The following is a 27772-nucleotide window of genomic DNA, read 5'->3' on the forward strand; positions in this document are numbered from 1 at the left end:
AAAGAAACAGAAAAGTCATGATTACTAAAGTCCAACTGTTGTGTACAGGAAATGGGAGGCAGGGAGAAACACTTTTCCAATTTGAGAAGAGAGTTTTGGGGACCCAGCAGAACTCCTCTAACACTACTAAAGCAGTTTCTAGGCTGGAATGATTTGCTGCTTTTCCATCACGCAGGAAGGTGTTCATATGGCGTTACCATCAGAGCCGCAACAATGGCCTCATCTAGGTTCTAGGTTGGGGGTTGGACCGGATGACCTTTAAAGGTCCCTTCTAACCCAAACTATCCCGTGATTCTCTCTCAGTATTTCTCTGTTCTGGCCTCCTTTAAATTGTTGTCATCTCTTTTACTTTTTGCTTGGAGAGAACAGGGGCCAGCTGACTTTCACAGACAGTCCACTGCATGCATGAAGCACGCAGAAGTGCTTCTACTTTGCGTACGACTCCACGCAGACCTTTAATGAATTGCAGCTGAAAGTAAAGATATTGTGTCCATTTACAAATGCAGCCTGAAGTTATGCCGAGTGAAAAAAAGGATGGCTGCTTGTGGTAGGAACCACAACTGACCTCCAGGCAGATTTTTCCACAACCAAGAGCCAACAGATCTGAATCATTTCGTCTATAATGTCAAGAGGGTGGGAACTGCTTTATATTACAGACAGAAGAAAGAAGAAAACTTTTAAATGGCTTAGAGATGTATTACGTTTTCTGAAGACTTCAGTAAAATTGCTAAATCTGGGCAATGCATCCCGGAGGTTATCTGCGTCTAGGTAGTATCTTGCAAGTTACTGTATCAGACTGATCATTTGATTATTATTGCCAAGAATTCATCATCTCTATTTGCAGCTGACTGGTTTATTAAACCTCTATAGACATTTTATCATCTACTCAAACTAGACTGAATTATTTCCTCCTATTGTTATTTACTTTATTTATACCAAGCACTTCTATGCTGATTTTTCAAGCTTGCGATTTTTTTCAGATTGAGAAGAGATAAGACACCCTAGGTCTGAATTTCAGTCCAGAATGAGAATAATGAATAGCTTCCTCTTGCGTTGACTTCCAAAAAGAAAAAAACGAAAGTACAATTCTTGACCAAGAACCTTTTGAAGATCATGAGACAGAGAAACACAAACGTATTATCCAAATGGATCCGTTGAAAGAGCTAATGACAATTAGAAATAGTTCTAGCACAATACATACAGACATCTCCTCTAGCATATCACCTTCCTTAAACTTCAAAGACTGTCCTTAAATTCATCTAACTGTAGATAGAGATCATAACTATGTTAATAGAAGACACGTGCAGAGAAGCACCTCAAACAGAGTTTTTGCCCACAGGTGCAAATTGCGTGCAACCGAAGAGAACAATAAAAACTCTGCTGCTTCTTCGGAATATCAGTTTACTGATGCCTCATACGGCTTCCACATCTCTTCCTGAACTTCCTGAAATAGAAAGCAGCTTATTTCATCTGTCCTCAGACATGATCTGCCTTGACCTAGCTTCCTCTTCACATTGAGGATTTGGGAAATTCATCAACAAAACGGTGTTTCTCTTTAAACTTCTTAAGTCACTCTTCCTACTTAATTTTTTTTTGTAATTTTTTTAAAAAAGATGTAATTCCTTAACAAAATTAATTAATTAAATTGATGTTTTCCTCAGAAAACATCTTTGGCATTTACCGAATATGTTCTGTTATTTGGCCCTGCAGAGAAAGGAATCCTGCTCTCGCAAGTATCCTGTTTATCCAAAAGCCTCAGATAATTGGCGTTTTCTATGTTTAAAGTACAATCATCGTTCAAAGTTCAAGTAGCACATATTTGGAGGCTCAAAACGCACTCAAGGGAAAAATCACTACGTGCCTTGTTCTTATATTCCTCCCTAGGCATCCACTTCTGGCCCTTGCTGGAGACACAATACTGGGCTACAATGACCTTCCATCTGAGCCAGTAGTCACTCTTGTGGCTTCTGCAAGAGTACTAAACTTCCTATTAAAAAAAAAAACCACGAACCCAAATCTACCCAGTTTTGTAGAAATTTCCATTTTCCTGCCCTACGGAAAATGTAACTGTTACTTATTAAAAAAAAATAATTCAAGGAGCCACCACTGCATCAGTAGCCTACTCATGAGCCTACACAGAGAACAGAAGTCCTGTAGTTTTATCTGAACAAGCTGCAAGATATATTCTCACAGACAACGAATCCCAGTGCTGTTACTTAGAAACTTGTGCCAATTAGTAGCTTTTTGAGAAGCTGCGTGATGAAGAGAATTGGAAAGAAGGCTGCAAGTTCTAACAGAGCAACAGTTTGCTCATTTACAGCAGACCTGCACATAACCAGCTACAGAAGTCACATTTTGCCACTTAAAAACAGGGAAAGGAAAAGGTGCTGCTGAGCCCAAGCACCTATGGCTAATGTACCCATTCCAATTTGCTGAGAGAAGCAGCAAAATAGGCTATGAGATGCATGTTTATAAATATTTGTGTATTTACGACAGCTTTTTCAGTCTATAAAAATATAATGGTGGTGATTAAATACCATAGGTGAAGGGTATGAGAGGCTGACACGAAATACTTAAAAGTAACTTTGTGTTGCCTTTCATTTTCCTAGATACTCCAAAGGGCAGTTTTGTTTTGTGAACTGAACCTCTGATTTCTAAGACAAGATAACTCTTCCTCCTGCATATGTTCCTCCTAGGGAGGGGAAAAAACCCATGAATTAGCAAAATATTCAGGAAATTGTGAATATTCCTTTTCGTTCTCTTTCAAAATACTTCTATTTCATAAACTAAAGACTGTTTTTACACATCTAAGAGACAACAAAACACCTGGGAAGGTTTTCCAACCTATGTCTCCTTGAACTCTGTTAGTAGCCAGAAGATATCTCTGAATTTTAGTGCTTTCCTCATATCTACTTTGAAGAATGTATTTTTTTTATCATTCTTATACCATTGTCTACAATATAGCAAGTCTAACACATGATATGGTAAATTTTATAATAAGATCATTATTATTCCAGCATAAAAAAGTATCAAACAAAAATACAGGGACACTCAGAATGGCACGTTAAATCAAACGGTGCATATTACCAATTGCTGTTTGAAAGCTCCAAGCTGCACGATGATCAACCATTGGCTAAGTCAACAGAATGCATTTTAAATACTTCATCATTTAATATTATTAAAATAATTTCATATTTGCATACAGAATGTCATATGGCATATTATTTACAAAATAGCTCAACATCATATAAAATTGTTTACATTCAGTATAGGAACTTAATTATTATTCTGGCTAAATATCAAGAAAACAAACCTATTCCCTGTATGCAAATTCTATTTCTTAAACAAAGTTAAACAGCCTGAACATTTTTCATCTCTTACTCCTCATTGTCCTTCATTGTCAGCTATGCTAGCCTCCAGCCAAGGAAAGAGAAACAGCTACCTTTGCTTCTGCCTTACTGTTGGTAACAGATAGCACTGATGTGAACATTGTTAAACATGACTGTCTTTTATATATGTATAAAATTCAATTTTTTCCCTTACCAAAATTAACTTAACCTTCATTAATCTGTTACTGAGCTTCCATACTCGGCCTCCTCAACTTTCATTTGTTGTTATTTCAGGCTTGGATATATTTATGAATAATCTTATAGAATGTGTGAACTGTTGGAAAACAGAAATATCTGAACAGAGCAGGGCTTGCACAAATCTGCTTTCTTTTGGTCAATGACATTTTTAGTGAAAATAATTCTATTTATTGTCTTACTACTCAAACTTCATTTTATGCAAAAACTTGAAGTTACACACATGAAATCAATGGGCATTACTGAAGTAATAAAACTAAAATATTTTTGGTTTGAAAATTATCTTCTCAAAAATAAGTTAGAAGTATATTTGACATATAAGAATTATGTCATTAACAGCGGCAGAACTCTATTTTACATATTTTTCCCCTTTCCTCAAGACATAAAGTACCGCTCATGTAAAAATAAGGCTGGTAAAAAACTTGAGGGAAACATTTTAGCCAATATTTTGGTCTATAAAGTTTATGTAGAAAGACGATAAACTACATTCTTTTGAAAAACTCAGGATAAACAGGATACCACAAGTTCTCTCAAGGAGCTGACAGAACGCAAGCAAGTGCTTCTAACTGCTATGGGAACTGGATTAAGAACTCAGGTCTGCTGAATGAACATAAAGCATATAAAATATGGCAGGTTTAACAGTATTTATGCACTCCCAAAACACCAATGCAAAAGGGTAACGCCTCCTCTGTCCCAAATGCAAGTTTTAAATGAACTGCTATTATGGACATTAACAGAATACATTAATAGCATGAGTGTGCTGATTTTCATAAGCTTTCAGTACAGTTAGAAACTCATATTAGTACTGGGTTGCTTCTCTTAAGTTTAGCAATATATGCTTCTACTCAATGTTTTTACTGTTGTGGTCCAGTGAACAGAAGCTGAAAACATCCACTAATGATATCAAAAAGTAAAAAATGGCCTTTCATTGGTATACTATTAGGTTTCAGTATAGGTCTCAAAACTACTCTTTGAAATTAAGATATACAGGCTTGTATACAGTTATATACAATCCTTAGATCACTACAAATCCCAATTAGAGAAGTAAAATTATAAGCCTGTGTGTGTACGGAACAGAATACAGTTATTCGAAGAATAACGCATTTCTTGAGGCCTCACACTAAGATGCCAATTAAAAACCACTAATTTCATACCTGAAGTGTCCGCAACTGTGCTCTGTCACATATACATTCAATGTGCATCACACAAACACTGTAGTAGCGCATTACAAAACTCCATTTGCCACAATCACCCAATAACCGTGTCCCCTGGGTGTGATGTGCAATTGTTAGAAGCCAAATTTTAAAGTTTGTCAAGCATTTGCTGCTGTCCTTTCCTACAGAATCAAAAAAAAAAAAAAAAAAAATCGGACTTCGTCATGGATGTGGATGCACTGAATAATAATTTTATTCCTCTGTTACAGAAGATTTCCTAGGTCTGAGAACAAGATCCTTGATAGAGGTAGTGATTTCTTGGAGCTCTTTTCGAATGGCATCTGCTCCTTCTTCCTCCTCCAGGTTATCTGTTGTGTCACCGTCTCCCTGTTCAGTTTTCTTAGTCTGACTGATCAGTTGTTTCACGACTAATCCCTGGTATTTGACTAACAGAGAATGCTGATCCTGAGGGTAAAAAAGCAGAAAAAAACCAAAAGGAATGTCAATATCATGGAGAAGGTACACAGACCTTTAATTAAAGATTAGATTTTTAGAAAAGCATTCTCCCATTCTTGCCTGAAGAGGGTTAGCAATACATAAATATATTTCCATCAAGGTATTTTGCAACCTAAATTCTGAGAGACAAAGAGGCAGAAAGATGAACGTACATCCACGCTGCAAGAACAGGACAATTAACCACTGAAGGAGGAAAGCAATGCAGTTACTGAACACCACCAGTTTTGGCAGATTAGAATACAGACTTTCAATGTTTTTATTTTTGAAGATGGACATCTTTCTTTAAAACTGAACTAGAAAAGTTTAAAAAGCAATCACGCTGTAGCTAGGAGGGAAGACAGTGTAAAAAAAATTTCAGTTATAAGAATTATAACATCCCCCGATACATGGCTGTCTCTATGGAAAAGGAAAAGCTACAGTACTAATAATGGACTGATTTTCATTTTTATTAAAATAATATTGAAGACAGATCCCTGAAATTATACATTTGAAATATAACACAGATCAGAGAAACTGCGTATTCTGTACAGAAAGTAATGATTAGTCATGAAACACAAATGTGCCAGTCTTATGCAGCAGAAATGGTGTAAGGCACAACTTTTACCTTCTGTCACAGAAAAAAGGTACTTTCCCCTTAAAAAGCTAGAAAGGAATACCTCTGGGATCTTGCCACTTAGGAAATTAATGATCTGCGGTACTGATCTTCCTGGTGCATGAAGCATACAGTGGGTTGTAAACTGAAATAACAGTACTGATGTCAGGTGCAGAACAAGAGCTGGATCTTCTGTGACTTTCAGCTGTTCAATCAGAGCTTGTCTGTGCTGAAATAGGACTTGCCTAAGGAACAGGAATACATTATATAAAAATATGTTTCTTGTTCTGTCTTATAGCAGTTGATGGTAAGACTCTAAAACCTATCTAACTTCAATCAATTAATTTTAATTTTCTTCTCTGACTGACCAGTTCTTCATATGAAATTCCACATTAAAAAAAAAAAAAAGCTAGCGAGATTTTGAAAAGCCCACTGGAGAATTTATAAACTAGTATGTTGTAGTAAGTGGTCAGTCAAGCAAATTAGCTCTTCCCTGCTCCTTCTCCCGTGGAATTAGGACTGCTTGGCTTTGTAGTTTTCAGTTAAACAGTTTGGAAAGAAAGACTGCCTTGTACTTACACATTCTGTGTGACTGCTACCAAACTAACCATCTGACATTTGTGCAGCAACCGAGCTACATTTCACATACTGTGCATGGAATAAATAAAATTAAGGTACCTTTCCTTCTTTTTGTCTCCTTTTTTCACCATAATACCGCAAATATCCACTGCAGAATCAAGGCATGAAAGAAAATCTTCTATGCTCTATGAAAAAATGATACAAATATTTAATCTTAGAAGATTATAAAAAAGGCTAACTACTGTTCACAATTAACCACACAAACAGATGACTGTGAATACATCTGGAATAAACTATGGAAGAAAAGAAGTAGTAAAAAGTATTTAGTAGAAATTAAGTTTATTCATCTTCCAATAGTTCATATACTTAAATATCAAAACAAACGATAATCTGTCAGTCTTAAAAATGAAATTAAAAAAGGAATGCATGTTCTACAATTATTTACAGATTTTTTTTGCTTAAGAAACATATCAGTATGGCCATTTGCATAAAAGAATTAATAAATTACTTTCCTTTGTACTTACACTGCCATAATCTGAAAGGGTTTTTTTAATAAACAGGATTTTACTAGTTAAGAAATACATGGAAAGACAATCAGGAACTTCAGGAACAAAATACAAGTAACATCAACCACTTTAAACTGCAGATTCTCTCTCAGCTTTTAATTTTCTCACCTGCTCATAAAAGATATACTAGATTCCATCTGGAAGCAAAGAGCTAGGTGACTATCAGTATAAAAATATAAGAGCACCTTTTCACCTCTTAAAACTCACAGATATGAAAACATATTAAACTTACTGACTTACACAAGTTCAAAAGATTATTTTGCTTTCATCCTTCACAGAAGCAGCAGTTACATACTACAGTATGTATGTCAGCTGTTTATTAGCATTGTATCAGCAGAACGGAAAAATCTCAACTCAAAGATTCTGGATCACTTTACCTTGCCATTCAGAGAAGTATGCAGTTTAGTTAAAGGACCTTTGGTGTCTTCTGGCAATTTACCTAAAATCTTGGTCCGGACCTGTATGAGACAAGAATGGAGACATTCCATAATATTAATTACCTTTTTAGCTGCAGGCATATTTAAACAGAAGATACTTGAATAGAGACTGTTAATAAGGAACTGTTAACTGTGTACCTCATTTGTGATTGTAGAATAATTTTCTGTTGTCATCATTGAATCAGATGCTAGGAAGTTGAAAATAAGATTTGTAATGTCTGTACAGACAGTCTTCAACAGGTGTTTGGCAAGATTAGTCTGAGTCTCATCTGTTAAAAGAAATAAGTGATTAAAAGTAACTTATCATAGTTCCCTGACTCCTCTAATCAGAGCACTTGCTAAAACGTGGACTCTATCAATCATGAGTAGTATGAGAAAGTCATCTGGATACGTGAAGCTAACATCCCTCATTTGCAGTTGCTTATGGAATATTCTTCAGTGAAAACCGTGAGCTTTCAGGTCTGTATGTTCATTTTAATGCATTGTTAGTATTACAAAGGTGTATCTGTATAAGCAGTAAACTAGTCCCTGTACAATACTCCCGAATCACAAATGAGCCACCACTGCCATCCATCAACAAGTAAAAGGTATGTAAAGGAAAAGTCTACAGGATAAGCAGTTAAACAGAAGAGCAGGCACGTGACTTAAGGCTGAAACAGTAGACTTTTAGAAAAAGAGGCAACAGAACACATGTACAAGAACAGAGGCTAATGGAAAAGAGTTCCATTTATTCCTAAACATGGGAATATTGTGTGGGGGGGGATTGCTACTGTTTCCTTTTGTTGTAAGCTTTCCACAGGGAAAGCTCTAGAAGAAAGCTGAATACAGCAGAGAACGCTGGAAATGTATACAATATTTTCCTAATGCTTCATTTCTGTCACAAAATACAGGTAGCTAAAAAAGACACCTTACGAAGTAACCCATTGCAAAGTGAATCTACACCTTGTTAAAAAACTACCCTCGAGGAGCAACTACTTTCAGTATCAAACCTAAAAGAGGTTTTAACAGGGGCTTCTTAGAATCAGGTAGTATTCAATTCTGGCACAGGTGACAGAATGAAGTAAGTTTATTAATTATCCCTCCCCCCCCGACAATAAAAACTACAAAGGGATGTAAACACTTTGGAAAGAAGGCCAAAACACCACAATTATCTTGACAGACGATATAACAGACTACAGATCTGAAATTAAGAGACCATATTTCAGTAAGTGTGCAAAGGTGCACTCCAGCGTAAGGTGAGTGTTAGGCAGTGTAAACACATCTCTAAGTTTTTCCTTTTGAAAGTGTTTCTCTTCTTTGACCTTGAATGTAGATTCAGGAATAAATTCAACATCCCTGAAGGAGCATACTCATTTTTTGAAGTACATATTTATTGTACCTGTGAAATGCTTTGTTCCCTTTTCAAATAACCGAATGTTGTTGTACAAGTTTGAGAATTCCTCCTGCAAGTCCTTCATAGTCTGTCTTCTGCTAGCTCCAGAGGATGATGTTGAAGATGTAAAAACAGAACGCACAACTTCCTGATAAGTTTTTGTTAAAGGTCTTAGAACAGGGAAGAAGAAAGCAGAAAAAGGGAGCATTAAACAAAGCGTAAAACTGTGGGTGGTTTTTCCAAATATATCAGCAATAGTAAAAGCTACCTCATTACACAGTAAATGAATGGGACATGAATGCCACAGAATGGTGAGATAAATAGAAAGCAAATAATTGAAATCAGAAAAAAGGCACACATTAAAAAAAATTAAAATGTACTTTTGTAATTGCAGAAGTACTATTGGTTACAGTATGCATGGTATGTAAACGCTTGCCAAGGTTTTAACTCATAACAACTCCTAAATGGAAACAACATGAAAAACAGAAAAGCTTTCCAGAAACAACGCTTTTCACAAACTCTTTTGTCTGTGGATAAATTTCAGATCAATGACAGCTGCAAGAGGGGAAGACTTAAGTCGCATTAAAATAGCACAGGCCCTTCTAAAGATGGAGTTACCATTGCACTCCAAGTTTATTCAAACTTGGGCTGTTACAGTCCTATCATGTCCTTTTTGCCCTGAACACACATATTCACATCCTCTCTTGTATGGAACATCATTTAAAAGAAGTTATTCATCTTTGCTTAGATCGGTTTGCTGACCTAGCTTGCTACCCAGTTCACACAGGTACCAGCTCCACATTTACAGAGGGCTTTACAGAAGACGGGACTAGTGAAACCCCAGTATGGATCAGTGTAATGGGGTGGAAATACACCCACAAACCTGAAAATATGCTTGTTGACAAAGGACGCAGAACTACCTACTGCTAAGCAGAAGCATGATTTCTCATCAGTGTGTCAGCATGGCTTTCTAATACTTAAGTATATAACATGGAGCTGTATAGAAAAAGAATATTGTGGTTCATTTCCATTAGCAAAACATTTTTTTTTCTAAGCAAGAAAACAGATTGAAGGGAAGATTAATCTGAAGTGAATCACAGGCATTCTAACTCCAGCTGAATTCTCAAATTACCTTATTAGGTGTTCAGCAAGTTCTGTAATCAGCTCTTCAGGGCAATCCTGCATGTGAGCCTTTAAAACATCCTGAATTTCCTCTTGTGACATGAAAGGGAACTCTGGCTGCTTATTCCTACCTGTAGCGGCAATGAACAACAGTCATTGAAAAAACACTATACTTAACTTTGCTGCAGTTACTCTGTGGCATAAGACAGTGAAATGTCTCAAAGTTCAAACTTCCACAGAAGAAATACATTACCAACAATGCAAAAAAAAGGATGACTACACATGACAGTTAAATTTTACACATATGAAAAACTGACAAAATTTCTCTGATGATCACTTAGCAGTTATTTTCTGTAACAGACAACTTAAGTAGTATATGAGAGCATACATTTTTGCTGAGAAACTTCAAACTGTCTAACCCATCCATTATTTTACAAACGATGATGTCACCAAGACCAAATAGCTTTTTTAAAATGCCAAAACTGAACAGAATGTTCCTATTTGAAGGATTTCACAAGGTTGTTGGGAGTTTTTTTAACCCCATTTAGTAAGGTACACAACCATATAACAGAGAGTACCTAAAGTTGAGGTTACAGTACAAAATTTGAGGCAGGATAAAGCAAGAATATTAAAACAGTCAAGAAGTTCCAGTAAAAAAAAAAATCAACTTACTGATTGTAAAGGCATATAAATTTGTGCATCTGTATTTTGATTTTGGACAAGATATGAAGTTTGCCTGCATGCGGCAGAATTTAGTTTTTACATATAAGAAGGAGACCAGGATGATGACAGGGACCAGAAAAGGACGGGCATTCGATGTTCCAGATGCAGGATAAAACAGGTTTATTCTGCATGTAAGATAACTGAATGAATGGAAATCAGTGATGTTTCTAGTTGTGCCACAGTAGCCACGAACAACATACAAGGCTATATAAACAGGTGGAAAGGGAGCCTAAATCAGGTTTGGAAGGGTCTTATTTATATTTGAATGGTTACAGCTGAATTTATCTTGGGATTTTCATTCAATCTATTTACGACAATACAGCAATACAAACAGCAACAATTGTAAAACATGAAAGGATACACCAAAAAAAGGCAGTGTAACACTGTTTTACTCAGTAACAGCAATCTTGAAAAATAACTTCATTTATATGTGAATTACAGTAATCTATGAGAGTAGTATGATACAAAATTAAGATGCTGTACTTCACAACTTCAATTATCATGGTTAAAAGTATTTTTTCAGTCTAGATATTATATGTAAAATGGAAGTACACATTTAGTCCAAAATAACATGACAAACCAGTGCTAGTTGCTTGTGACTCTTCATCACTGTCGGCATCCTTTCTTCCTTTCTTCTTGGTTTTCTTGATCTTGATTTCTCTAGCATTACCACCTCCTCCTCCTCTCACGCTTCCACTGCCCTCTGGTGGAGAATTATTTGCTTAGTACACAGTGAAGTTCTAGCACTTAAAATTATTTTACAATATTACGGTAATTTATCTGCATTACTTGTTAATGCTGAACTAAAAAAAACACAACCTGATTCTAAATGTAACCTATAATATACATATTCCAGAACCATAGGGACATAAGTTTCATTCCTAAGAAAAAAGCTCAACTAAGCAAAGCTTTGCTTAAGCTAATGTCATTAATAAAGACAAATGCTAATAATACAAAAAGTACATATCATTGAAAAAAAAAAAAAGCAGCACTATCTTTTTCCAGCTGAAAACAGATGAGATGCTAGTGTCCATAATGTAATGGGAGAATTTCTGTTGGCTGAAATAGCATCTTAGCAAGCATTTAGCGTTTGTATTCAGTGATGCTGAATAAAGTAGCTACTCAAAAATATTCCAGATAATGTAACTTTGTTAACTTTCAGAGAAAGAATCCTACATCGTAAGCATTTATCCAAAATAATCGAATGCATGCTTCCAAGAATAACTAGAACACTAATTCTTTTTCAACTATTCCTAGATGCCTATAAAGCAATGAGATGTTCCAGTTCTGACAAATGTAACAAATGACTTCGTTCATAGTTCCTGTAATCCATGTATTCACACTGCAGATTGGACCTCAATTGGCAATACAGTCCCTTTCCACAAGGTAAGCTGCTCTGCTGTGTGTTCCCTTTATCACAGCTTGTTCCCTTCCTTTTTTCACTTGAAACAAATTTGAACTCCAGAATAACAGGTTTTATACATGCACTAAGCCTTGAGAAAGTAGTTATTTTTCCATTTAAATATAAGGTCCAAGATTTCAAGTAACTACATTATGTATTATCATTTAAGAAAAGGAAACACAAGGACAAGATGCTACTACTCACAAAGCTAACTGCATCTGTTATGTGCTATAGATGGATTTTAAGCATTACTTTGCAGGAACAGCAAACTAGTTCACTTGCAGGTAGGAGTGGATAATGTACTTCTGCGACCTTCAGAGTTTGTGACCTCTTAAAGAAAAAACCAAAAAGACTTGGTGTTTTTCACAAGTTTGTCAACTGTGCAATACACTAGTTATTTTGGAAACAAGCCCCCTTCATTGTGTATTCCACTTTATAGCCATATAGAAAAAGCTGCAATCTGCAGTCAAGATCTTATCCACAGAGAGATGAAGCAGGAGAGACCACTGCTAGAAAAGCCGTATTTTATGACAATAGGATACACGGACTGTAATGTACACAAAGGATTACATGCCTCCACAGATACTTGTTTGTAACAGACTGTTGCAAATGGTATTATAAACAGACAATACAGAATTCGACTTGAAAATTTTAATTAATCCAATACACGGCAGAATCTGTATTTCTGATGAACTCCATTAACACTACGCCATGTCAGGTTACACTTGAACAGCAGATATTGATATAGTCACGTACAGACCTTAAGATAGGCAATGTGACATTGGCCACATTCTGCCATTACACAATAACAACATCTAATCCTTAAACCATGATGTTGACTGTTTTAAGGTGATGCACCTAACAGTCCATAAAAAAACCACTTCAGGGTAGTGCTTTCTGAATATGTTACCTGCAGATATGAATGTGTCTAGACACGTAGTACATGCTCAGCAGAGTCTCACTCCTCAGAGGGTTGGAAACTGAAGTTATTCTGACAGTGCAATTAAAGTTCAAGCTTTTCTGCTTCAGCTCTGGCCTAGAAAAATCTGCTGTCTCTTATGGCAAGAATAAGTTTAGATTCCATGTTGACTCAGTAATGGCCTTTTTAAGAGTAGAATGTAATGTTTTATTTTTCAGATGAGTACACTCAATTAAGCTAGATGCATCAGTGCTCTAATTCTGTTACAGAAAGGTTTGAAAGGGTTAAACCCACACATTTTTATTCCTCCTCAGATTAAGATCTATTCTAAACAGCCACCACACAAATGGAATAAGACTTGGGATTAATTTAACCTAGAATATACCTTAAAGTAAACTGTGTGAATCTCCAAATATCTGTTATGTGTGCAAACAACAGAAAATTGTCTGTCATGGGATTCTTAGAAAAGATGTACAATATTCTCAAAAGCCTCTCATCTTAATACCTCATTTCTCATTTCAGACAGAGTAATTTTGGAAGTAACTTCTTAACACTATTAAAAAATATTTTCATTTTCCTGGGTCCCTGGAAAGCGGAGAGTAACTGTATCTATACTGTGTAATAAAAAACGGTACAGAGGTTCCCAAGCTAATACTGAATCATAGAATAGTTTGGGTTGGAAGGGACTTTTAAAGGTCATATAGTCAGTCCTCATTGCACAACTCAATATTATGTGACTATACCGTATACACTAAGAAATCAATATGGATTCCTTACTTCTAAAGACAGCTGCCTCGAGTTGGACTAACTGAAGATATCTTTATGGTACTTCCTTTCCAATTCTAAATCTGAAATTAGTTCTCATGGACGTAGCTCAGATATATCTACACCTACAGTATAATGATGAAAAGTGGTTGGATTATGTCGTAAATATCGTCAGCAATGGACTGGAGGTAAATAATGGACTACAAAATATAGTAACTTCATATTTGAATATTTTCAAGACTAACAAGCCCTTTTTTTTTTGGCTTCAGCTAAATATTGATGCCTTACCTGTTGCTTTCTTTCTTCTTTCATCCTTTTTGTCTTTTTTATTAGCATATGAATTCTCTAGACCAGAAGCCTGTTTTAAATCTTCTTCAGTGATTAAATTAACAGGGTTACTTTTCATCTCCTAAAATGAAGAACATGCGCTTCATAGCAAAAAGATAAACACAGCAACAAAAGATACATGCGGAAATATTTAAGCCATTTGGCCATTTTTAACTATACTAATCTAACACCGTGTTCTCCAAGTGCAACACATGACGAGACATTTATTCTTCTCTTCAAAATTCAATATTTGATCATACTGTTAGTGTGATAGTGTTGAGTGCAACTGAATATAAATTAAATTACACTAATTACATATACAAAACTTTTCTTCACCTTTGCCCTTCTTCTCAAGATGTATTTTAGATGAGATGTTAAAGAGATGGCAACAGCAAACAGAAAATAACATAAACTATACAACAATCAATGTATATTGCATCTAGACCAATAAAAAAACTGTACCTTTTCAGCTTTCTGTTGCATTGTATCAGAAAACAGATCAGCACAGCTGCTTAGAAATTTCTCACTGACCACAATGGTGTCACTGAAGACCAAACCTGAAGAATTTTTGCTTAAAGATCTCATTACTTGCTGAAGCAAAATCCCAGTATCTTCTACTGACAATGAACTCGGCAGAAGAGTCTAGGGTAAAGAAAATCAAAATCCCTTACATACAATAATCCGTTCTAGAATGGACAGACATACTTGTATGTGGATAAATAGAATCCACAGACACCCCATCACCCTATTTGACATCTGTTAACGATTTAGAATATATTGCACTTTTTAAATTAAACCAGTGATTTAAGAGCAAACGCTATAAATATTCTAACATCGCAAAGCAACACTGCTCTACAGTATGTGCTGCCTCTGGGAAAACACATGTCAATTTCTTCTAAATGCAGCTCAACAGATACAGAGTAACACCAAACAAAAAAACAACAGCAGACTTTCTTACAAGCAGCTGAGTAGTGGTGTAAGGCCTGAAATTAGGATTCAGCCAGGACAACATGGCTAATATATGTCTGCTTACTGAAACTGTCATGAGAGTTCAGTTCTAACTTTTTTCCCCAAAAAAACCCCACTGAAATATACTGCTCTCAATCAGAATACATTAGCACTAATTTTGAAATGAAAGTTAGTCTTAGCTATCTAGCAACTGAATACTAATATGTCCTTCCTGTGTTTTCGTTCAGACCAACTTAAAGGCAAATAATGTCTTTTTACTTGTTATTTTACTTAAACTGAATATTCTTCTTTGGCAACACGGAATTTTCATTATACCTATGTGTAGTTTCAATAGAGCATCATTTGACACTAAAATAAGACAAAATAAATAAATCCAACAACAACAACTGAAAGGATTGCTTACTGCTATATCTATCCAGTTGCCAGAGCTGATGGCTTCCTCTACAGAGGCTTCAACTTGATCCACAATTTCTTGACCAACACAAGCTGCTCTCAGAAATAAGAGTTGTGTAGACTTGAATCTTTTTTTAATGTAGCCTGATGGGTCGGTGATGCCAAGTCTGTACAACGCATCAAATTCTATAAAATAGTGAGATGTCTGTTACACTTAAGTACCTTCATATACATACAGGATCTTATGTGGTAATTTTTTTGAAAGCAGGAAAGGAAGAATTACATACAGTTTATATACAAGTAAATGCAGCCTCAAGCTGATGCTGAGCTAAAATTTAATTCAGCACAAGCTACACCTAAACACAGTTAACAGGAGTATGAAGATAAATTGTGGACATGACTTTGGTCTGAGTTTTGGAAAAAAAATGTTTTTTTCAGATTCTTATACCATTAAGTTTATCTTCGCAATTCTATCTTTCCAAAGTATTCTAATATAACATGGACAATATTTATAACACATACAATGACAAATGTTTTGTTTTCAAAAGTTACTCCAATATACTCATAGAATCATGCAATGCCTCACAAGGAAAGAATTTCAACTATTTGCCAATTTATACTTAGACTTTCTGAAAACATTCAAAGACTTTGACAGATACTCTATCAGTCAAGCAATATTACAGAAACAATACTACTACAGTAAATTATGCTGAACCTCTTTAAACTGCACGACTAACTGTTATTTAGGGACTGGCCCTTTGGGACCTTAAGGGTACATTCCTCTGTTTATTCAGGTCCACATTTTCCCATAGCTCCTGTTTTAAAACACCATCATCCAGCATCACTCAGCTTTAAGTTAGACAGACTTGTTTGGATTCAAATCAGGACGCTAGTGCTACCCACTCCAGTTCTACAAATCTTATTTTGGAAAGGTTCTTCCTGTGCACTGCACACTTGCCTATCCAGACTATTAACAGCCAAAGTTTGTTTGTAAACTGGACACCTGGACTGAAACTCCAACCATGTGGGTCAAACATGATCATCTGAAAAGTATACAATGAGCAGTCAAAGCAATGTCTTCAGGATAGTAATAGAAGTAGCATTTGTAACTTGGTTTGTGAGAAATAAAGTTACTGTTTACCAGTATGGCTCTCTCCGCTGAAATATGGTTCTTTGTGATAAAGTAACACACATCATTATAAACAAGATGGTCTTTTAACAAAGGAGTATCAACTACTGTATTGATTTCCACTTATTCTTGTGAGGCTTCACTCTAGACACTAGCTATATTAGGATAAGACCAATAACATAAACTAGTTTTAGAAAGATATTTTACCTACAAGAATAAAGATTAATCACCTAAGTAACCATTCTGCTTGAAAAAGGAATCCACCCAGTTGCTCTGCGTCCTGGCATAGATGTCTGGAACAAACACAGCCTTATCCTGTCTCCCACCAACCACGGTGCCTTTTAGACGACCAGTATTAACAAGCTCTTCTAGCACAGCTACAAGAAGAAAATAAAGAAGAAAATAAATGAAGTGACATTTTCCACTTTGATATATCCATTAGTCAAAACACAGCAATTATTTTCCCTGTTTTGTTTCTTTTTTTTTCCCACCCATTAGTTGTTTTTCTTTTTATTATTAATTGAAAGAAACTATAGACCAAACTACAAGTGCTTGTTCTAGTGAAACATTCCCAAGTTCTATCAATTATTTTTAACACTTATGAGAATGTCTTGATAAAAGCTCTGGAAATCATACAATGTTTCAAAACAGTGAGTCACAATGGCAAGATCAAAACAGTTTTTATTGAACATATACCTAGACAGTTTGAGCTTTTAATTTAAAAAATGTACTTATAAAAGAATCTTTCTCTGGGCAGGCAATAAAATACATGAGCAATTTATTAATATGTTCTCTTCGAGTTCATTACTTGCATGATAACCAAGATGGAAAAAAAGAGATCTGAACATACTAAAATACATGAAAAACTGCTACCTAAACTGCATAAATGTGACCACCTCCAACAGGTGACCTTCTTCAGGGTTTACAATGTTCACACTCTTGTTGCCAGTAATAAGCTCCTGATAATGCACAAATATTGTTGACAAAGAACATATCGGTAACTAGTAGCACCAAAGTATTAAGCCTTTGTCGATGCTAAATAAGGTGTTTTCAATCCATTAAAGGTGCACAGGAATATCTGATTTGTCTTCTATGTTCTGCTTATGCGTTTTTGTAAGTCACTAGGTATATTTAAAAAGTCAGTGACGTCAACTGCCAAGCTCTGATGATTTCTAGAGCTTTGCTAGATGCCCTTTTTATCTTCAGTTTGTGTTGATTTCTATTTCATGAAAAGACAGATTTTACCCTGGAACAGAACATTAAATGGTATCACATTGTTGGCTCCTTCCTCATTAAACATCAGTAGCAGTCAACATTTCAACATGTTTAGTACAGCATGTGGAGGTTTAGCTCACCTACATAGAAAAACCTGGTTCCAGAAGAAATACTACATTTTACCCATGATTTTTTTTGTTAGATATGCCAACAGTGTAGATAAACCTCTATAAGCCAGCAGCTACTGAACATGACTGCCACTTAACAAATCTGAACAGTAGTTACACTGAAAAAACATAGAAGAAAGAGAAACTGATTTAAACAAGATGCAGTTTTATGTAATCTAAGAGGAGCTAGAAATCATGTTCTGCTATGGTTCGGTTACATTGTATAAAATGGAGCTTATAAGACAGATTCTGAAAATGAAATTAGATTTTTATACTTACTAATAGTTTAGTTACCCTAGAAAATAGAGTCAGTGTGCCTATTCTACTATTGTCACACAATACAGTTTGCAATCTCAACCTGTTTTTATTCAAAGTTTTCAGGAAAAAAAGAGCAAGACTCTTATAGGTATTTCAAATCATTTTGTGGAGCACTAGCAATAAACCAGAGTCTTTATGGAGAAAGGGGGAGAAATGACAATGCCAATTAATTTTTGTATTATTTCAAGTGCCAGTTCTAAAACTCCAGGGCAGAGAAGGTGCTTTCACAGGAGATTTCACAGCTCCTACTACAGTTATGCCTAGATGCAGGACATCTGCAGAACTACTGTAATCTCACACTTATTTTTAAAGGTGATTGAGTAGTTTGCAGTGTTCTGTAAAAGGTCTCTGCAGAAGTCTGGCAAAGATGACAAGCATCTCTCCATGCCTATCCTACATCAGCAACACAATATTCAGAAACGAAGAACACCTGTGCTTTCATATGCTTTCATAGTGTTTTAACTTAAGGTTTCTAATTTCTAAAATTATTTATTTTCTATCATAAATTCATTTCAGCTTAACATGAACAGCAGCACAGCTATGTGACAGAACTAAAGACTATTGTTCATCTTGTCTAACACTAAGTGTTGATTAAATAATTAGCTGTTTGTAAACTATACTAACAGTAAACTGAAATTGCAATTTTTTTCTGTAAGAGATACAAAACTGACAAAGATCACTTTAAACCACCTTACTAATAATGACAAACATAAAAAGCCAAGGGTATAAGTAACACATTAAGAAGATATTTTTCAAGTTTCCAGCATTTGTGGAATTGAAATGGTATCTCAGAAAATGGATAGAATAAAATCAAACACGCTCTGGCAGTGAGTAAAAAGCTCTTTGAAACTCATGAAACTGCAGAGGAAATGAAATGCAGCAAGATAAACTAAAGAAAAAGATTAACTAACTCACTAAAAAAAGAACAAACAAGAAAAAGAAAGTATTAGAAATACACTTCGCCATCGTGATGATTACTGGTGACAGGAAAGCACTAGAACTTCAATTCACATGAACACTGTACATGAGCAATACATGATCAAGTACTTGCAGGACCTGTTTGAAAAAGACTGTAACCGCATACTGAAATTTGCTGGGTACTGCAACACTACTATAATGCAGTTCAGCAGATTTTCCTTTTAATCTATGAATACCTAGATGGCACATTCCAAAAAAAGAAGAAACCTAAATTGATTATGTGAAAGTAGAGTGTTTATGTAATTTTATTTAAATGCTAAGATTTTCCTTTTTAATGAATAAGCTTGCAACAAAGAACAAGAAGGTAAGCAGACAGATATTATAGTGGAGCTAAAGCGTGCAATACCCTGAAGACAAAAGACCCAATCAAACAAAAAAGAAATGTTAACTTTCATGAGAGGAGATAGAAAACCATTAAAGAATTCTGAAGACCAGCAGCACTTGGTCAGCATACAAGACTAATGATGCTTGAAGCAGCATTTTGGACAGATGAGAGCGGATTCCTGGTAGTCAAAGAAAAGCTGCAACATTAGAAATGAGAAACAATTAAGTAGTGCCTAAAAGTTTCAGCAGTTGGATAGGAAATCTTTATGTATTTCTATTTTAAAAAGGAAATGTGGAAAATAAAAACCAAGAGTTTAAGGAGATGCTTTATCTCTCAGGACATAAAGACATTTAACTAGGAGCATAACAAAAGCTCTGTTTCTGCTACCACAGAGAATCACAGAATCATAGGATTGGAAGGGACCTCTGGAGATCATCTAGTCCAACCCCCCTGCCAGAGCAGGGTCACCTGCAGCAGGCTGCACAGGAACATGTCCAGGAGGGTTTTGAATGTCTCCAGGGATGGAGACTCCACCACCTCTCTGGGCAGCCTGTTCCAGTGCTCTGCCACCCTCAAAGGAAAAAAGTTCCTCCTCATGTTTAGGTGGAACTTCCTATGCTCAAATTTGTGCCCATTACCTCTTGTCCTGTCACTGGGCACCACTGAAAAGAGCCTGGCCCCATCCTCCTGACGCCCACCCTTTAAGTATTTATAAGTGTTGATAAGGGCCCCCCTCAGCCGTCTTTTTTCCAGACTGAAGAGACCCAAATCCTTCAGCCTTTCTTCATAAGAGAGGTGTTCCTGTCCCCTCATCATCTTGGCAGCCCTTTGCTGCTCCCTGTCCAGGAATGGTGACTCAACCACTTCCCTGGCCAGCCTGTTCCAATGTTTGTAATCCTTTCTGTGGAGAAATTTTTCCTAATATCCAATCTAAACCTCCCCTGGTGCAACTTGTGGACATTTCCTCTTATCCTATCACTTATTACCTGGGAAAAGAGACCGAGACCCACCTCACTACAGCCTCCTTTCACGTAGTTGTAGAGAGCGGTAAGGTCTCCCCTCAGCCTCCTTTTCTCCAGGCTAAACAACCCCAGCTCCCTCAGCCGCTCCTCATAAGACTTCTTCTCCATAAAAGTCTTTTTCTCCAGAAAAGTCAATAAATAAAATCCAGAGCAGCTAATGCCACTTGGCTACATAAAATCTGTCCCATTTTTGTGTGCTTCACTGGCAGGTCCAGAGGAGGGCCACAAAACCAATCAGAGGGCTGGAGCACCACTCCTGATGGACGGGCTGAGAGAGTTGGGATTGTTCAGCCTGGAGAAGAGGCGGCCCCGGGGAGACCTTATTGCAGCCTTTCAATACTCAAAGGGGGCCTACAAAAAGATGGGGACAAACTTTTTAGCAGGGCCTGCTGTGATAAGACAAGCGGCAATGGTTTTTAAACTAAAGGTGAGTAGATTTAGACTAGATAGAAGGAAGAAATTTTTTACAACGAGGGTGGTGAAACACTGGAACAGGTTGCCCAGAGAGGTGGTAGATGTGCCATCCCTGGAAACATTCATGGTCAGGTTGGACGGGGCTGTGAGCAGCCTGATCTAGTTGAAGATGTCCCTGCTCATTGCAGGGGGGTTGGACTAGATGACCTTTAAAGGTGCCTTCCAACCCAAACTATTCTATGATTCTATAAAACTGCCAGCAGCTAAGGACAAGTAACAAAACAGATGATGAGTACTGTACTTCTTGCATCATTCTACCCCCAGAGGCATTTCATCAACGTATGCTTTCGTTGCTGTAGCTACAGAGAACATCTCTTCAGTTATGGATAGCACAAAAGGTTTAACACTTTTTATGCTAGAGAGAAACATATTTTTCTTTATTCCAGAATTAAGGCTATGTATTAAAATGCTTCTTTGAAAGTATACATCTTTCAAGAACAAAGAATCTATGAATTAACTAACAAAAATACAAACCAGCCTGAATGAAACTCACAGTAAAGTAAATGTTCTTGAAATCCATACCGAGTGATCAAGGTACTTACAGGCGTAGGCCTTGCAAAAAAGAAAAACAAAACAAGAAAGTTAATGACCTGAAATTGATGTGGAGAATCTAGAAATAAGAGGTACTCCAGAAAGACAAAACTACACAGTATCTCAGCCCCAAGGTGCTACACTCATTTTTGACACAGCTTAGTAGGTTTTAATTTTGAATTACTATGAAGTTATATCTTATAACAAAGCTAAAATAATTATCGTAAGGAAACTTCTGCTCTCCCAAGTTTTTCTCTTCATAGAAATCAAAACAGAAGACTATTAATTAATAAGAAAAAACCTTCTATAATCACACGTAGTGGGTAAACATCAACATGTTATTGACAGTGAGGATAGATACTCTCCAAACAAAAGAACTGCTGATTAACATTTTTTTCAGCCAAAAAACTTAAGTATGTTTTATGTGGTATATTGTTATATTTTCCTTATTCTCCTTTCAAAAGAAGGTCCCCATTTCAAAAAAGTGAGTCTAATATAACTAAATATTTCACCCTAGGAACTGAACTACACTTAAACAAATCTACCCAAATGTCTTTATTTTCTGTTCTTTCTCAATCACAAGTGAATTTGGTCCATAAAGACCTATGGTAAAGATACTTTAATATGTTGTTGCAGGTGTTGCAATTTACCGAGTAATTGCAGTGAAGAGACCACGAATGCGTGCTCGATGCCGGGACACAAAGGCTTCTGTAAAAATTACCCCACGGTTTTCCTGGTCTAGTTGTCCATGAATAATTCTACCCAAACGCCTGGATAATGCCTGCAAATAGAAGCTGGGATGATTGCTAAAACTGTGTATTAAAGATGTTAAACAAAAATTAATCAAAAAATCCGTATTAACAGATCAGCAAATTAGTTTTGCTAAGAGAGACAAAATATTCAGAAATGAGGACTACAAATGGAAATTATTATTTAGGTACATTGAGAATGTGTCTTATGACACGTAAGTAGATGCCATTATGGCCCACAGTCAAAACTTCAGGGAATTCAGCTTTCCTAAGAAAGCCCTCTTCTGTCAGATAAATGCATATCTAATGATGAAAGAACACTTTGCAAAATAAATAATTATGGTTTGGAAACGCACAACGAAAACTAAGATTTAACCTTTGTATTAATTTTGTATGAAACAGTGGCAAAGGAATTCACTACCCATTTTTTCAAACCATCAAGACAAAAATTAGCAACAATAAACAGAAAAGAGAGAGGTGCAAACGGTTTAAAATGTGCATCCTTGCGAAGTGAACTTAACCTAGGACATATTGCCCAGGAAACAGAGAGAAACCATGTAATGATTTTTGTATATTAGAAACGTTTTTGTAGAAGGTCATCACACAACAAATATTAGAGGAAATCTGTTCATAAATTGAGAGGCAATAAGGTTGTCTGTGGTACCCAATATAACTATTCACCTAACACGTCACAGGATTACACTTTGAAAAAATATCTTCCAAACAAAATCCAATCTTGACTGAAAGTAAGAAAATGCTTCCTAATCCTTTTAAACACCACAACAGCCACTAAAAAAGGTAAATATTTTTTGTTTCTACTCTGAACGTCTGGCTCAGCTTCTAGAAATTAACAGTTATTTAAACCTTTTCTGAATAAACCGAAAGGTCTATACCATTGTATTTCTGCTTCCTGAGTAGCTAATGAGACTGATGAAATTACAATCATAGTATCATAGAATCATCATTGAATCATAAAATGGTTTGGGTTGGAAGGGACCTTAAAGATCATCTGGTTCCAACCCCCCTGCCCTGGCCAGGGACACCTTCCACTACACCAGGTTGCTCAAAGCCCCATCCAGCCTGGCCTTGAACACCTCCAGGGATGGGATATCCAAACTGCCCCTACATCTTCTCTCTAATATTTCATACAAAGACATTTTCAGATCTTCCACTAATCTAACCCATTCCTAACATTCCTAATTCTAATCTGTTCCTAACAGTCACGAAGACTCTGAAGAAATTTTGTCCAAAAGCGAAAAGGCAAATATCAACCTCAATCTGTAAATAGCTGTTACATCGCAACCTTTATGTATCTAATACTTTTCTGCTTAGAATGACAAGCAGCTCATCACAGTTAACGCCACAGATATTGAAAAGATGACAAAAGAAGGTGAACACAATCAATTCCACATTTGCTATGTTGGTGGCTTGCGTCACCTGTAACAGGAAGTCTCCTGGGAGGTCATATGCCTTGCAGAGTTCCGATATTGTCACCTGGCCAGTTTCTTGTAGTTTATCATTTATTTCTTCTGCCAATTGATCCAGGTAACTCCTTATTTAAAAACAAGAAAAAAAAAATCCCAACACATTAAGCGTGAAATTCAAGATCAACCTGTTATCCACATGCTGAATTCTTAACTGACCTGGCACTAAACCTCCTTCTGTTGCATCTTTGCAAAAATAAAGTGAAAATTATTTTAAATGAATAAAGGAGAACAATGTAAGTTGAATTGTGGTTTTTTTTAAAAAGCCTGCTCACCAGGTACCTAGTATTAAAATTGGTCATTTATCTGCTGTATGAAACTGTCAAAAAGCAGGAACAGGAAAACACTGTATGTCATTGAGACACAGAAGTAGGCTTTAGTGAGCAAGATAGGTCTTAATTATTTCAAGAGAGCCAGGAACTTCACATTCTTTGCCAAGAATAAATCCTGCAGCGCAATCAATAATAGAGACAACCCCATAAAAGTATTACTTCACTGTGCCGAATGTCATGAAATAACTTGCTTATACATCTTAGGCTTTTGAGGTAAAGCAAGAGGTGGGAAAAAACGAGAGGGTTTGTCAATAGCTGAGGCAGATAGCAAAGCCACAGAGCAAATGAGATCTGTCTGCTGTACACAAAGATGCTGGGTAAGAAATGAAGCCTCTTAAGTGCAGGATACTGGGCAGAGACATTCAGTAAGGGCTTTGCTCCATGGATTCACTGGATGCTCTGCTGAGATAGGCCTCACTCGCCATTTGGAAAGGAAGCACTGAGCACCAAGCAGCCTAGTAGCAGTCAAGAAAAAAGTATTTCACTTCAGAAGCAACAAAGGCTGGCTATGACTTTTAGTCTGCATTTTAAAAAATAAATGCAAATTACTCATGTCGCTCCTGAAAGTACTCACTGGTTTATAAGCTGTCCCAGTACAAGCTGAATAGTTTTTTCTGATTTAACAATGTCGTTAGCTCTGTTTTCAATGTGCAGAAGGTCCACATTTATTACCTAAAAAAAACCAAACAACAAAATCTCTTATAAGAACTTTAAATTGAAATTAATTCTCAAACATTGAGATATTATACTTACACATTCCTATGTCTTGAGGAAAGCTGCTTTTATTTTTTTCTACTATTGCATATATATATGGTTAATCTGTGATTTGGAATAAAGCAGCAATGCTTTAGGCAGAAAAAACTCTCTTTGTAACTGTGACAAGGTTAAAAGAAACTTATAAAATAAAAAATTCCAGGAAGCTATGAACAGAAAATACTAAATTGTCTTTCAGAAAGGTTTTCTTATTCCAAGTAATTTTACTCAAGCCAGAAGGGAAAATTAGTCACAGAGGAAGACTACTGGAGGATAAAGATTAGTAGAGACAAGAGATTAATGAAGGAAGAGGGAAGACCCAAAGAAGCATGCAAAGTTAATTATGCATGCTCCTGCAGATTTAAATTTAAATGAGAAACACATTTCTTTTCTGTTTGCCCTTCTTAGTTTACAAAGGAAGAGTTCAGAAAGAAAATCTGTATATTTTAGTGGCTATTTCAGAGGTGGTAGATTATCATTAAGCAGAGAGGAGCTTCCAATAAAGCAGTAAATGGACGGGTTAAGTAGCTTGCGGTACTCTGACATGAGCCACCAGCTCTTCATAAAGTTTGTTCTCTCTTAAAAAAGGGTATAGCTGGAGTATAACTGATGAACTTCATATTTACAATATACATGGTGTGGAAAAGAAAGAAGTATATAGTTTTTTATTACTAAAAAGTTACCTGTTGTAAGTCAACAATGTTTACTCGACCTTCAAAAAAAAAAGTACAAATATACTTTTAGTATATAAAACGCCTGAACAGATTTAGAATATAGCATAGTCCATTGCAAACAAAATACTTCTTCATTACTTTTTTTGTAGACCAATTAAATCAAAGTTTGTAAACCAATTAAAAGATTTATAGATTGCCAAATCACAGAAATCACGGGTGGTCAGTACAAGATATCACATATTGTTCTACCCTATGGCCTTGCTGACAATCCAATACAGAAACTCCAGAATGAAAAATCACTGTTCAAACTCCCTCCAACTTGTTTTTTGCTTTGACGCTGATCTGGATGTGACCATTAGGCCATGAGTATCACAACTGAGATTGTCAAAACTTTCCACCTTTGCATGATGCTGCTAACAAAAGACAGCAACTTTAAATTCAATTCAAGCTATCATAATGATGTGATACATAAAGGCATAACGCAAACTGAGGCATACTTGTGGTAACTGTAAGAAAATGACCAATCTCTATGAACATATAAAGAAATTAATTTTCTAAACATATGATGTTGTGAAATTCATCCTTAAATTGTACTTAAAAGTACAATATACCGTCTTCTCATTAAAACCATTGACAAAAAGCAATGTGACCATATTTATTTCCCTGTATATGTAAGTCAGATCTTACAAAGCAGACGGCTCTTCATACTGGTAAAATAAAAGACCCGTCAACAACAATTTAAAAATATTATTATTACTAATGATGTGAAAGGAGATGATTGATTTTGAAATTCTAAGTCAAGACTAAACATCCAGGCTAGATATTTAACCATACTAAAATACCAAATTTCCTTCAAAAGTGTTCTTAGGCCACTTCTACTTCAGAAATTCTGCATGGGTGAAAATGAACAAAGTAACATGTCTTGATATGTTTACCTAAAATAATACAGATTTGAAGTGAAAATAAAATAATACTAGGTGAATTCATGTGTATATGTAGCAATAGGAGGCAAGCTCACTTTTTTTACAACATTAAGGGTGCTGAAGAAAATATTCAAATTCTTTCTATAGTCTGCAAAATTAACTTCCAAATCCACAGGAAGAAAGCAAATGCCACGCTTACCACCAGAAACATGAAGCTCATCCCGGATCTCCCTACTAATCTGTGCTGGAGTGACATACTCTTTTCCATCAAGCGTGTGCACTACTTCCAACTGCTTTTCTGCGATCAGTTTGGTGACAATTTCTATACAGTTCCGTTCTGACAATCTATCAACAGCATAAAGAATAATCAGTTATTCTAACTACCTGCTAAAATTATCTTTAAATTGATGATTCAAAAATACAGGAAATGAAGATTTCTTGCTATTCCATGTGAATACTTTTCACAACAAAAAACTAATTTCACGATCCTACTTATCACCCCCAATTCATCCATACGCCTTCACTTCTGTGGGTCATCTCTCTAAAGTGACTTTTACTCTTCTCCTGAACAGCTGTCAGCCCCTTTTGCTGTAAGGCTGCATCTGCCCGTGAATGGTCACGCTTACACAGTTTGTGTCTTTGATCCTTCTGTGCTTTTTAATTTTAATTTGCTTTTGTTTGGTTGGTTTTTTGTGCCTTTTTTTAATAATTAAAACCAGGTTCTGGGCAACCGCCTCAACTGCTGTACACCACGTACGGAAGAAAGAGCGCACGGGAGCCGTGACAATGTTCAGGAGCTTGAATTTAAGGGCAGCTACACACTTTCGTGGACCTCCATATTCTCTCTGGGGGGGGCCTAAACGCCCCTTCAGGGCTCACAGGCACTGACACACCGGTGGAAGAAGCCGCAGGGGGGCAGTGCCCGGCTGACCCCCCCCCCCCCCGCTCCCGGGACCCCGCCGTGCGTCAGGGCCGCGGGCCGGACCTGGGGTGAGGAGGGCCGCCGGAGCGGGGAGGGGAAAGGGCGCCGGCAGGCTGTCCTCAGCGACCGAAGGAGACGGCGGCGAGTTACCGGCGCCTCCCTGCTCACCTGTGGGCCACCTCCGCAAATTGCGCCCGCTGGAAATCGGCTGCCAGGCGCCGGATCTCCTCCCAGGCGGCCGCCATCGCCGCCTCGCCGCTACACGTCAGCCCCGCCGGGCGGGCTACGGGCAGCGCGCGGGGACAAACCGCCCGGCCGCCGCCGCCCTCCGCAGCGCCACCTGTCGGGCGGGAGCC

At 36.7% G+C, this 27772-nt stretch overlaps 1 protein-coding gene across 1 annotated transcript; it reads right to left on the reverse strand.

Moving 5' to 3' along the window:
- Positions 1-4969: 4969 nt before the first annotated feature.
- On the reverse strand, positions 4970-27772 carry UFL1 (UFM1 specific ligase 1). Its single transcript, XM_074581095.1, has 19 exons — positions 27585-27772; positions 26694-26839; positions 25581-25609; positions 24719-24816; positions 23766-23880; positions 22230-22360; positions 21542-21600; positions 16780-16926; positions 15431-15606; positions 14521-14700; positions 14020-14140; positions 11226-11348; positions 9933-10053; positions 8807-8970; positions 7567-7697; positions 7369-7449; positions 6525-6610; positions 5911-6091; positions 4970-5203 (listed from the first exon to the last, which is right to left on the reverse strand). The coding sequence occupies exons 1-19, from the start codon at positions 27659-27661 to the stop codon at positions 4991-4993; spliced, it is 2379 nt and encodes a 792-aa protein (XP_074437196.1). The 5' UTR covers positions 27662-27772; the 3' UTR covers positions 4970-4990.

Source organism: Larus michahellis, chromosome 3 (assembly GCF_964199755.1).
Source record: "Larus michahellis chromosome 3, bLarMic1.1, whole genome shotgun sequence".
Taxonomy (NCBI): Eukaryota; Metazoa; Chordata; class Aves; order Charadriiformes; family Laridae; genus Larus; species Larus michahellis.